General features: G+C 38.0%; 1 protein-coding gene across 4 annotated transcripts in view; it reads right to left on the bottom strand.

Moving 5' to 3' along the window:
- The window catches only part of KIF13B (kinesin family member 13B), a 196,471-nt gene that overhangs the window by 178,423 nt on the left and 3,625 nt on the right, over window positions 1-14,423 (bottom strand). For 3 of the 4 annotated variants that reach the window (XM_032332283.1, XM_032332286.1, XM_032332285.1), the window contains exon 2: window positions 566-659. In XM_032332283.1, the coding sequence (XP_032188174.1) occupies window positions 566-659 (94 nt within the window). Of the gene's footprint in view, window positions 1-565; window positions 662-14,423 lie in introns of those variants that run through there. The other variant, XM_032332284.1, reaches the window with a different exon arrangement.

The following is a 14,423-nucleotide window of genomic DNA, read 5'->3' as shown; positions in this document are numbered from 1 at the left end:
GACAGAGAGGTTCTTCCCTCCAAGACCTTAAAATCCACTTTAGAGCCACAAGCAGCAAATCCAATACAATGTATAATAATTCAGTAAGGTAAAACAGACCACAGTTTACAGGGGATTTAGAGGAAGGAAATCCTGAAAATGCAGGAATGCCCTGAGGAGGAAAGAGCACCTGAAATGGGCTCTAACAGGATTCCAAGCGGCAGAAGTAAAAACAACCAAAACTGAGAAATAACCTAAAGGTCTTCTCTTCTACCCTACTTTTTTCCATCTACATCTTACTAATAATCTTCTAGCTGGTACTGTCTCCCTCAAGAAGGCTTCCTCAGTTACTCCACCTTCTAACCTAAAGCTCTCTCCTCTGAGCTTCTGATACAATTGCTATCTACAACACTTGTTCTGGCACTTAGTCATTCCATATTACAGACATCACCTCTTTTACTCGACAGCTATGTCTCTACACAGTAATGAAGCATTTGTTATCTCCTAAGCTGAACTCAGCTTAGTAGCCATTATGGTTTTCAGTCATTTAGAAATCCATTGTACATAATACTGTTTCTTAACTTACCGGGCATCTCCTTTGGAAAGATTAGTATTTACAGGACTAAGTATAACCTTGTTTGCATCTACATCCACCACACATTTGGTATGCAAATCAATTTCTGTAGAGAAAAAAGAAACAGAGAAAATGGTTATTTTTTTTTAAATTTTTTATTTTTTATAAACGTATATTTTTATCCCCAGGGGTACAGGTCTGTGAATCGCCAGGTTTACACACTTCACAGCACTCACCAAAGCACAAACCCTCCCCAATGTCCATAACCCCACCCACCTTCTCCCAACCCCCCTCCCCCCAGCAACCCTCAGTTTGATTTTTCTGAAATAACTAACTTTAAAAATAACCAGAGCATCGGGCTCTCTGCTCAGTGGGGAGCCTGCTTACTCCTCTCTCTCTGCCTGCCTCTCTGTCTACTTGTGATCTGTCAAATAAATAAATAACCATTTTTAAAGTTAGTTATTTCAGAAAAATCATTTGAGAAAAACACAATACTCCTTCACGATAAAAACACTCAACAAACTAGGAATAAAAGGGAACTTCTCAACCTGATAAAGGACATACACAAAAACCTGCAGCCAATGTCATGCTTAGTGGTTTATCTTAGAGGCTTCCCCTGGAACATTAGGAATAAGACAAGGAAGTTCTATGGCTACAGTTTCTATTCAACATTGTTCTAAAAGTTCTGGTCGGGGCAGTTAGGCAAGATAAATAAAAAGGACCCAGATTGAAAAGAATGAAGTAAAACTATCTCCATTTACAATATCATCTTGTACATAGAAAATCCTAAGGAATCCATTTAAAAACTACTAGAATAAACAAGTCTTGCAAAGTTGTAGGATATAAGACCAGCATACAAATAAGTTGTACTTCTATATACCAGCAATAAAAAACCCAGAAATGGAGTTAAGAAAACAATTTATAATAGCATTAAAAAGACTTAGCTACTTCAAAATAAATTTAAAAGAAGTACAAGATTTGTACAATGAAAATTCCAAAACACTATTGAAAGAAATTCAACATTTAAATAAATGGAAAGTTATTTTACATTCATGAACTGAAAGACTTAATACTATTAAGATGGCAATACATCCAAATTGGTCTACAAAATTCAAGGTAATCCCTATCAAAATCCCATGGTAACCTTTTCTTTTCTTTTTTTTTAACCAAGCTGAATGCATCTAAATCTGTACGGAAATGCATGAGACCCAGAACAGCCAAATATTCTTAAAAAAGAACAAAGTATGGGGCACCTGGGTGGCTCAGTGGGTTAAAGCCTCTGCCTTTGTCTCAGGTCATGATCCCAGGGTCCTGGGATCGAGCCCCGAGCCCCGCATCGGGCTCTCTGCTCAGTGGGGAGCCTGCTTACTCCTCTCTCTCTGCCTGCCTCTCTGTCTACTTGTGATCTGTCAAATAAATAAATAAAAATCTTAAAAAAAAATTAAAAAATAAAAATAAAAAAGAACAATGTAGAAAGACCACACTCACCAATGTCAAACTTAACCACAAAGCTACATAATCAAGACGGTGCTATACTATTATAAGGACAGAAGGACAGGCATATAGGACACAGACAATCCTGAAAGATACTGTCACATTTATGGCCAAAGATTTTGACAAGACAATCCAGTGTGAAAATTACAGTCTTCTCAGAAAATGGTGGTAGGACAAGTAGATATCCACATGCAAAGAGAATGAATACCATACATAAAAATTAATTCCAAAAGATCACAGACATAAATGTGTAAGAGCTAAAACCATAAAACTCTTAGAAGAAAACATAAGGGTAAACTCACATGATGTTGGCTTAGGTAATGATTTCTCAGACACTAAAAGCTCAAGCAACAATAAAAAAAAAAAAAATAGGGGCACCTGGGTGGCTCAGTGGGTTAAGCCTCAGCCTTTGGCTTGGGTCAGGGTCATGATCTCAGGGTCCTGGGATCGAGCCTCAAATCAGGCTCTTTGCTCACCAGAGAGTCTGCTTCCCCCTCTCTCTCTGCCTCTCTGCCTGCTTGTGATCTCTCTCTCTGTCAAATAAATAAATAAGAACCTTTAAAAAAAAAACAATAAAAAATAGATAAATTGGACAGCATCAAAACGAAAAACTCTTGTACTTCAAAGGACGCTGTCAAGAGAGTAAAATGACAATCCACAGAATCAAACAAATCTGTAAATAATTTGTAAATTATGTATCTAATAAGGGACTTGTATTAGGAAACATCAAGAATCCTTACAACTCAGTAATAAAAAGACAATCCAATTTTTAAATGGGCAATGGATCTGAGTAGATATCTCTCCAAAAAAAAGATACAAAAATGGCCAATAAGCAAAGAAATGCTCAAAATCATTACACATTGGGAAATGTAAATTAGAAATACAGTAAGATACCACTTCACACCCATAGGCATAACTACTGTCAAAAAGACAGATAATAACAAGTGTTAGGGAGGATGTGGAGAGATTGGAACCTTCATACATTATTGATGGGAATGTAAATGGTGTAGTTACTTTGCAAAACAGTCTAGCAATTCCTCAAAAGGTTAAACAGAAAGCTGGCATATGACCTGTCAATTCCACTCCTAGGTATATATTATCTAAGAGATATATTGTATTGTACTGTATTATATTATATATTATATATATATTATTAGAACTAGATCCACATAAAAGTTTGTACATAAATGTTCATAATGCTAGTATTGGGCTATTCATAACAGCCAAAAAATGGAAAAATTCAAATGTCTATCAACTAATGAATGAATAAATTTAGTACATCCATAAAATGGAACACTATTTCACAATTTAAAGGAATAAGGTACTGATACATACTACAACATGAACAAAGCTTGTGTGAAGTCAAAGAAACCAGTTACAAAATACTACCTTATATGATTCTATTCATTTGAAATGTCCAGAATATGCAAACAGAGACAGAAAAATAGACTAGTTACTGCCTATGGCTGGGGAGTAACTGCTAAACTGACATACAACATTATGAGTTTCAGGTATACAACATGATTCCCTATTTGTATATATTGCAAAATGCTCACCACATAAGGCTAATTAACATCTGTCACCATATATAATTACAAAAAATGTTTCCATTATGAGAACTTTAAAGATCTACTCTCTTAGCAACCTTCAAATATGTAATACAATATCACTAACTATAGTCACCATGTGGTTACATGGGTATAGTTTTCTTTTGGGATATGAAGACATACTAAAATTGCTTGCTGATAACTGCACAATTATGTGAGCATGATAAAAACCACCGAAATGGCTGAATTGTATGATATGTGAACTGTATCTCAATAAAGCTGGGTTTTTTTCTTCTTCAATAAAGTTCTTTTTTTAAAAAGTATAGGCTGTAGCATATTTATGTTTTCATATTTTTATATATATTTTTTTAAATTTATTAGGGAGAGAGAGAGTGTGAGCAGGGGTGGGCAGAGGGAGAGGGAAAAAGACAATCTCAAGCAGACTCCACGATGAGCACAGAGCCCCATGTTAGGCTTGATCTCATGACCCTGACATCGTGACGTGAGCCAAAAGCAAGAGTAGGATGCTCAACTAATTGAGCCACTCAGGCACCCCTCATATTTTTTTTTTTTTAAGATTTTTTTTTTTATTTATCTGACAGAGATCACAAGTAGGCAGAGAGGCAAGCAGAGAGAGAGGAGGAAGCAGGTTCCCTGCAGAGAAGAGAGCCCGATGTGGGGCTTGATCCCAGGACCCTGGGATCATGACCTGAGCCGAAGGCAGAGGCTTAACCCACTGAGCCACCCAGGTGCCCCACCCCTCATATTTTTATACTCATATTTTTCTGACCTGAAGTATGAAACTGTTTGCCTTATCTCCATTACCAAAAGATAAGCTCTAAGGAAAGGAGCTGCACTATACTGGAGCTATTTTGTATTTCCCAAAGAGCCTTGGCCAAATTTCAATGTCATATTCATTATAACTCAAGAGTATTTCCATTGCCAGGAAAGGTCATTTCTTTTTTTCATCTTAACTTACATAACTGAGACAAATACCAAAAAGCAAAATTTAAAATTTCCCTCCCTGTACCTGCCACAACTTTTCTTATATTGGTTTTTCTACAATTGTTCTCAAAGATACATTCTAGAAGTACAAAAAACTAAGTGGTCTTTCTTTTAGCCAATACATTTTTCAGGGGAAAAAAAAAAAAAAACTGAAAGGAAAACTACTGAGCTACGTTTTGCCTAGGTGTAGAAGACTAATCCCAAAGCAGCACATGTTCTACTCTGATCAACTAGTCTATAGGCCCACAGCTCAAGAAAGTTCGCAATCATAATACTCTGTTAATACTACTCCTTAATGGTTTCTGACCACATTGTATTGCCTGGCCCCTTACAGTCAAATCTGTATTATACACAAATGTATTATCGATTCTCCAGAAATTGCACTGTGTGACTCAGAATCTACCATCTCACCACCCACCACAAAGTTAGTTATTAGTGCCTTGCAAGAATGTTTGGTTTAAGCAAAGGAGTTGCATATACAGTTCTGTATGCAGAAGTATACATTAGAATGCATGCCTGAAAAACTGTAAATCAAATATTTTCTCACTAAGTGAGAAGGGATCCAAAACTTTTCCTTCACTATTTCTATGCTTTTTCCCTATCCTCTTCACAGCTCCTCCCTTCTCTGTCTCATAACCTCATTAGATAGAACCAATAATTTGGAAACATGAAAAGGCATGATAAAGGAACCAATCCTGGGAATATCCTATATAATACACAGAATCACCTAATAACTAATATATTCAACGGAAATTCATTTTGTCCTAAAGATTAAAGGCCACCCATGAAAGGTGGCCTTTAAAATATAAACACTGTCTTCATTTCAGTAGTTCCATTTTATCAAACAAAATTCCCATTCTGATTTTGTTGATTGATGGACAGATATTAAAACAAGGCTGTTTAGAATATGGGTAGTACATCTAGGACACACACACCCAAGCAAATAAATGCAGTGAGATTTGAAGAAAGTTTAAGGGTCAGATATACAAGAAACATTTAATATAAGTGCTATAGCTAGAGTACCATTAAATATTAGTTGGTTGAATTCAAGTATATTGCAAAAGGGGCACCTGGCTCATTCAGTCAGTAGAGCATGCAACTCTTAATCTAAGGACTGTAAGTTCGAGCCCCATGCTCAGTGTACAGATTACTTAAAAATAAATTCTTTAAAAAACAAAAACTACAGGGGTGCCTGGATGGCTCAGTCGTTAAGCATCTGCCTTCAGCTCAGGTCATGATCCCCGGGTCCTGGGATTGGCCCGACATCAGGCTCCCTGCTTGGCAGGAAGACTGCTTCTCCCTTTTCCACTCACCCTGCTTGTGTTCCCTCTCTCACTGTCTCTCTCTCTCTGTCAAATAAATAAATAAAATCTTTAAAATTTAATTAATTAGGGTGCCTGGGTGGCTCAGTGGGTTAAGCCGCTGCCTTCGGCTCGGGTCATGATCCCAGGGTCCTGGGATCGAGTCCCGCATCGGGCTCTCTTCTCAGCAGGGAGCCTGCTTCCCCCTCTCTCTCTCTGCCTGCCTCTCTGCCTGCTTGTGATCTCTCTCTCTGTCAAATAAATAAATAAAAATATTTTTAAAAAAAATTTAATTAATAAATTAATTTAAAAATTACATTGCGACAAGATTCTGATTATGCCACTTTCTCCATTTAAAACTTCTTGTTCTATACTGCTTAGAAAGCAAGCAGTAATTAAATAATAGAAATAAATGTAGGCCTTAAATTTAATCTAAATTTTAAAAAAACTAAAAAAAAGGTTTTTTAGATTATATTTATTTATTTGTCAGAGAGAGAGAGAGCAAGCACAAGCAGGGGGAACGGCAGACAGAGGGAGAAGCAGGCTCCCCACGGAGCAAGAAGCCCAACACAGGACTTGATGCCAGGACCCTGGGACCATGAACTGAGCCGAAGGCAGATGCTTAACCAATTGAGCCACCCAGGCATCCCAATAAAACAAAAAAAAATTTTAAAACACCTACCAAAAATCCAAAAGATAAACAGCTTCCTCTTAGTTTAGAGCAATACTTAGATTAAAAAGATAAGGACCTAGCTGCTATGAGCTGCATTTGCAAAATCAACATTAAAGAATATCCAAGTTCACAGCAGTCTTCACAACAGCCAAAAAGTGGCCACAATCCAAGTGTCCATCGATGAATGAACGGAAAAACAAAATGTGGTATACTTCAATGGAATATTATTCAACCTTAAAAAGGAATGAAATTTTGCTAAAATGTGGATGAGCCCTTGACATTTTGCCAAGTGAGACAGCTAGACAAATACTATATGATTCCACTTATATGAGGTACCTAGAGTAGTCACATTCATTGAGATAGAAAGTAAGATGGTAGATGCCAGGGGCTGGGTTTACTGGGCAATGGAGAAGTTTATGGTTACAGAGTTTCAGTTTTACAAGATTAAAACATTCTAGATGTGGAGAGTGGTGCTAGTTTCATAACAAGGTAATGCCACTAAACTGTACACTTAAAAGTGGTTTAAGATGATAAATTTTATATTATATATACTTTACCACAATAAAAAAATAGCACTAAATGCTCACCATTATTTTAATAAATAACACATGGACAACAGTTTATTCCTAGGGAAGTCTATAATAATGAGATTGGGTTTTAACTAGTACTATGTCTAAAAACCAATAAAAAACCAGAGTGATCTTAAAGTTAAGTAATCCTATAAATTTAGTATCCTAACTAATGAACCTCTATCGTACTTAGAACCATGAATACTTTGATGTATCCATGAGTCCTTAGAAAAAAGAAAGAAATTTACTCCACTAACATTAAAGATCCCATATTACTTTCCAAACACGATCCTTTTCTAGGTCAAGCTCTTCAAGAAGAATATTAAAATATTAACAGCTGACAATTCAGCTTACTCAGCCAGCAAATTAGTCACCCTGTAAAAGTGAACAATAATTTGAAACAAGTCTTCCTTCAACACACAAATCAGCTATGGCTCATTCCTCAATGACATCATAGTGAAAGATGGGCAGGGTTTGGGATACTCCCTTTACATAACTCATGTTCCATCTGAGGAAATGCATCATTCTCAGTGTGAATAAAGTAAGTTGAGTTGCCCACTTAATAACTATTTTCTAATTTTCCAGAAAATTACTAATAATTTTCAAACCAAATATACTACTCAGAAATATAAATGTACCTCCCTTTACCTCCCAATCACATTCCTAAAAAGCTAACTGTAATCACTCAAAATCAATAGTCAATTGATTTTTGACAAGAGTGCCAAGACAATCCAATGGGGAAAAAGTATAGTCATTTCAACAAATGGTGCTGGGACCACTGGATATTCACATGTAATAGAATGAAACTGAACCTCTACCTTACATCACATTCAAAACTTAACTCCAAATGGATCGAAGACTTAAATACAAAGTCTAAAACTACAAAACTCTTAGAAGAAAATACAGGCATAAATCCACATAACCTTGAGTTAGGTCATGATTCCTTACATATGACTTCAAATGCACAAGCAACGAAAGATAAACTGGACCATATCAAAATGAAAAACTTTCATGCTGCAAGGGCATCTGGATGGCTTAGTTGGTGGAGCATGTAACTTCTGATCTCGGGGTTGTGAGTCTGACACCCACATTGAGTGTAGAGGTTACCTAAAAATAAAATCTTAAAAACAAAAAAAAAACAAAAGAAAAAAAAAGTTTTGTCCTTTAAAAGACACCAAGAATAACAACAACAACAACAAAAAAACCAAGAACAGAATGAAAAGGCAACTCACAATAATCAAGAAAATATTTCTCTGATAAGGGACTTGGCATTCAAAAAACATAAATAATTCTACCAGTTCAATAATAAAAAGACAACCCAAATTTTAAAATGATAGTTTGAGAGGCACCTGGGTGGTTAAGTCAGTTGAGCGTCCAACTTTGATCTCGGCTCAGATCTTTTTCTTTTTTCATTTTTTTCAAAATTTTATTTATTTGTTTGACAGACAGAGATCACAAGTAGGCAGAGAGGCAGGCAGAGAGAGAGGGGGAAGCAGGCTCCCAGATGAGCAGAGAGCCCAATGCGGGGCTCGATCCCAGGACCTCGGGATCACGACCTGAGCCAAAGGCAGAGGCTTTAACCCACTGAGCCACCAAGGCGCCCCTTTTTTTTTCATTTTTTTATTATTTATTTACTTGAGAGAGAGAGATGGCAAGCAGAGGGAGGCGCATAGGGAGAGGAAAAGAGAAAGAGAATCCTCAAGTAGACTCCCAGCTGAGCTGAGCACCCAGCCCAGTGGGGGCTCAATCCCAGGACCCTGAGATCATGATGTGAACTGAAAGAATAGTCAGCCACTTCACCAACTTAGCTACCCAGGTACCCCTCCGATCAGTTCTGGACCTGAGGGTCATGCACTAGGCTTGACACTGAACCTGGAGCCTACTGAAAAAAATAAAAATAGGGACACCTGGGTGGCTCAGTCAGTTAAGCATCTGCCTTTGGCTCAGGTCATGATCCTGGGGTCCTGGGATCAAATCCTGCATTGGGCTCCCTGCTCGGCAGGAACCCTGCTTCTCCCTCGGCTTGTGCACTTGCTCTCTCTCTCTGTCTCTCTCTGACAAATAAATAAAATATTTTTTAAAATAACTAAGTAAATAAATAAATAATAAAATAAAATGATAGTTTGAATAGAAATCACTCCAAAGCATAACAAATAGCATGGAGAACATGGGGAGATAGAGAGGAGAAGGGAATTGGGGGAAATTGGAAGGGGAGGTGAACCATCAGACTATGGACTCTGAAAAACAATCTGAGGGTTTTGAAGGGGCGGGGGGTGGGAGGTCGGGGTACCAGGTGGTAGGTATTATAGAGGGATTGCATGGAGCACTGGGTGTGGTGCAAAAATAATGAATACTGTTATGCTGAAAATAAAAAATAAATTAAAAAAGAAAAAAGAAATCTCTCCAAAGATCTACAAATAGCCAATGAACACATGAAAAGATGTTCAACATCATTAGATACTGGAGAAATGAAAATCGAAACTACTGTGAGATACTACTTCACACACACTAGGATAGCAATATTCAAAAAGACAGACAAAGCTAGTATTGGCAAGGACATGGATAAATTGGAACTTTCACACATTGTTGGTGAGAACATAAAATGATTCAGTCACGTTGGAAAACAATTTAGCAGTTCCTCAAAATTCAGAGTTACTTATATGACCCAGAAATTCCACTTCTATTTATATATACACCCAAAAGAAATAAAAATATACATCCACACAAAAGGTTAAACACAAATGTTCACAGCAGTATTATCCATAACAGCCAAAAAGTGGAAAGAAGCCAAATGCCCATCAACTAATGAACGAGTAAACAAATGCAGCATATCCATATCATGTAATATTACTCAACTTTAAAAAGGAATGAGTACTGACTCATGCTACAACATGCCAAAAACCTGAATACATTATACTAAGTGAAGAAAGTCAGATACAAAAGTCACATATCGCTTGATTCCATTTATATGAAATGCCCAGATAGGCAAATCCATAGAGTCAAGAAGTAGAGCAGTGGTTGCCAGGGGCAGAGAAGAGGGATGGGTGTGTGTTGGGGGAGGGAGGTAGACAGAATGCTAGTGGGGACAGAATCTCTCTGTGGAATGATGAAAATGTTCTGCAAATGGATAATGGTGATGGTTGCACAACTCTGCAAATACACTAAAACCACTAACTTGTACACTTCTGATGAATTATTATCTCAAAAAAATTAGAAAGAATGATCCCACTACCCTCAATAGATACAAAATATGGTTAGAGTTCTTCAATTACATTTCCAAACAATCATTACTTCAAAGAGCCCAGCCAAACCAATCTTTCTCACTCTCAAATAACAACCTCAGAATCTACCTCATCAAGAAAATTACGCACTCCAGGCCTTTGCCATTATATAATTATCCTCTTCTTCCCAAATTTAAAAAATTTCCTTCTCTATTGCCTTGGTCTATAATGAGGCTCAAACATCTCATTAAAAAGGTCTGTTCCTAGGTACAACTCCAGATACCACTCTCTACCCTTCCCTTCTAAATGGATTTTCTTGAAAGAAAGTTGTATATTCATTACCACCATACTGGCAACCCACTTATTTCTCAGCCCACTATTAACATACCAGCACTAATTCATTCATTCAATCAAAATTATTCTGAAAATTACCACTGACTGCCATGATACCTAATCCACTGAACAGTTATTACATGCCATTCTTGTGATATCTGACTACCAACTATTCATTCTTTGACACATTTTCTCTCTGGGCTTCCATATTACCTTTTATTTTTCTTTAGTATTTATTTATTTATCTGAGAGAGACAGAACAAGTGGGAGAGGCAGAGGGAGAAAGAAAATCTCAAGCAGACTCTGCGCCCATTCCACGTGAAGCTTGATCTCACAACCCTGAGATCACAACCTGAGTTGAAACCAAGAGTCAGCCTCTTAACTGACTGTGCCACCCAGATGTCCCCTGGGCTTCCCTATTACTTTTATCTGCTTCTCTTAGTCTCTCTTCTTGAACTTTGTGACCACCTTCTTCTTCACACACACTTTAATTTGGAATTCTATCTACTACCTACAGTAATGACTCCCAAATGTGTGACTCTACACACATCTCTAGTTCCTTAGATTTTGACTCATATGCAACAGCATTCTGGATCCAACCACTTAACTACACTTCAGAGATCCAAAACTCAATAAATATGTTGATTTTTTTTCCAGGAATACATATTGTATTCATATTTGTAGGTGTAGTACACAGCATGTGATAAGGGCTGACTAAATACTTGAATGTCTAAGAATTAAACTCATCATTTCCTACACTTCCACCTTAAAACCTGCTTCTCCTGTATTTCTTTTTGAAGCTTTGCAGTCTTCCTATATTTCCTAAATTTCAGGTGCTTCCCCACTGCCTTTACACATTTTTGCTGGGTATACAGCAATATATGGCCTAGAATGCTAGGCAATAGATGCTTTTTACCCAGACTCTCTCTCAGGACTGTGTTTGTAGCCAGCAACCTTGTGGGACAAGGTCTTCCTCTAGGACAAAGAGCGGGTTTGCTTATTACCACTTAAAACTGTGGATTCCCCAAGCTGAGTGTTCCTCAGAAGTAACACAAACCTACTACTTAAACAGCAGCCATCTGGACTCTCCACACCCTTGTGGATTGGCAAGCAAGGGGAGCTACTCTCACTGTTTACCATGCCATGAGTAAGTCCTCTGACCCAGAAGTCCCACATTTTCTACCAGCACCCACGGACCAGTAACTATCTAACTTAGTAGCTTACGAACAGGGTAAAAACACACAGATTAATTCCAACAACTTGTGTTTTGTACCCCACCTAACATGTCTCCCTCCCTGCCCATTGTCTCCAGCATAGTCCTTACCATTCTCAAGTCTCACTCCCATTCTTTAATTCATACTGCACTGGCATCACTGTGTACATATATTCTTGTAATTGACTGTGCATCTCTTGTTACTAACAAGACAGTGAGGTCCTTTGGTCAAAGATCATGACTTCTGCCTCTCGTGTATCCCGTATACCTTTGAAAATTATGTAAACTCAAGAATACAAGGTCCCTTTAAAGATCATCCTGTCCAAATCAGCAGTAAAAGCACAGGCTTTAATGGCACAGCAGGTCTTGTAATTCTGGGGAAGTTTACTTAACCCCCCTCTGAGATTCTGTTAAGTGATAATTCCATAAACTACCTTCTAAATTTTGTTTGAGGAAGAAAAAGTACTCAACTCTGTAGAACACAAACAGAAAGCTCTCAGAAAGAAGTAGCTATTGTTCTTTTCTTCAATCAACACATATTGAATAAGCTAACAGCATCTTTTAAAGACATCTACAGCACCTGAAAGCTCAAGCCCAGTACCAATTAAGTCATGGATTTGTGTCCCACAGATCAGTTAGTGTCACACAATTCCCCATAAATTACACTGCTCTTCTTTGCCAAGTTTTTTTTTTTTTTTTAACGTGCTCTGTTGAACACAAGGGGAACCTGATCAGCAAGCTGAGAGATCGATAATAATCCATTTCCACTCAATAAACATCTCCATTCATCAGCTTAATGAATAGTTTTGTCAGTGGTTTTCTCCATCTTCGGACCTTAAGGACTGAAAAGTTAGACATTAGTCATTGCTTTGTGGAGATGAGGGGGTAAAAGTAAAAGCCAACTCAGACAAATTTTTGTTTTATCATATAAATGTGTACTCTCTTCTTCAAAAGCCTCTGGCCCTGTATGGATAAATCTCAATTTCAGTCATTGAGTGCACAGTAGAAACAAAACAATGTTGTAATAGATGTGTGTCTCATTCTCCATGAGCATATCAAGCAGATGCTAGAAAACAAGGATCTTCTGTTTTAGAAAGTATGTCAGAAATTTCCATCCACAGCCATCCTCGACTCCAATATCAGTTATCTCTCTGACACCACTAATGACCTCAGGGTCCAAACCACCTTCTTGTTTTCGAATCTCCTTGCCACCGAGCCCCTTCATTTCCTAAGGATCCCTGTGTCTTCACAGACCGCCAGCGTATTCTCTCAGCTTCCTACTTCCTCAGTTTCACCTTGCCTTCTGAGTCCCGACTGCTTATCTAAGTTCGATCAGCCTAATTCTTCCTATGCACATGGCTTCATTTTCACCACCCTTAAATGTAACCCACCTATGCCCTGAATCCGGCATCTACCCAGGCTTTTGATCCTGCTCTAAGACCAGGCAATCTTCCTCCTTCTGCCAGTGTCTGAGATCCATGCGAAGTTCTACAGAGCTAAACAGAGCACATGGACCATCCACCCTAACCCTGACTTCTGGGCCTAGTTAGCACTCAGGGCTCCCTTAAATTCCACCCTACCTTTCTAATCTCATCCTTTTCTAGTCAAGCTCACAGAACCCTCCTTTCTGTCAAGTTTATCCTGTTTCTGCCGCCTAAACTTGCCTGGTTCATTCCTGTCTCTGTGCCTTTGCTCTCAAACCATACTTCCTCCCCAACGACCCAACACTCTCCCCTCGCCTGCTACCATACACCCGTTCTGATCATAAGCTTCCTCCCTCCACATCAACCGAGGTTCTCCCTCCCCAGAGAAGCCTTCCCTGATCACCGGGCTTCCAGAGATCTTCCACGCCTCTGAATTTCTGTTTCCCGATCACTCACCTGACAATCTGCGATAGGTGCTTGTTTACCTTTTAATCCTATCTTTTCATAGGACAGCCATTTCCTCATGAGCATGAACCATAAAAAGCTGAACACTACAATAGCAGTCAACACTAAGAATTTTCAGGACATAGGAGTCTCCCAAAAGGAACAAGCAATCCCATTTTTTCATGTTTCTTTCTAGCCCTTGCCCATTCCTGTTGACATTTTACACAGTAAGAATTATAATAGCAGATTCAACCATACAGTCACACATAATGTTTTTCATTCTGCTTTTTCTGCTAACAGAGAAAACTGTCTTCCTTGGTAAAAGATGCTGATTTTCATCATTTTTAATATCTACATAACAATCTTTCCACTGAGATTCTAGACCATGATTTACTTAAGCACTGACTTCTGTCAGAGGGTACTTTCTTCTTTCTGTCTTTGTGCCTTTCACTGTATCAAGTACTATAAAATGCAAAGTAATCCCTTGAGAAATACCTGTTGAAATATATTTATTATCCATGTTCCCTAACAACTGAAATAAACTATTTCACTATTTTTCTCTCCAGCTAAATACCTAATGTAATTCTTGGTTTCACTACCTTAGGCTAGGTAGATAGGAAAGGTATTTTCCAAACACTTTTGATGT

The sequence above is a fragment of the Mustela erminea genome, chromosome 2 (genome assembly GCF_009829155.1).
Source record: "Mustela erminea isolate mMusErm1 chromosome 2, mMusErm1.Pri, whole genome shotgun sequence".
Taxonomy (NCBI): Eukaryota; Metazoa; Chordata; class Mammalia; order Carnivora; family Mustelidae; genus Mustela; species Mustela erminea.
This window is presented reverse-complemented; position numbering and strand designations above follow the sequence as displayed.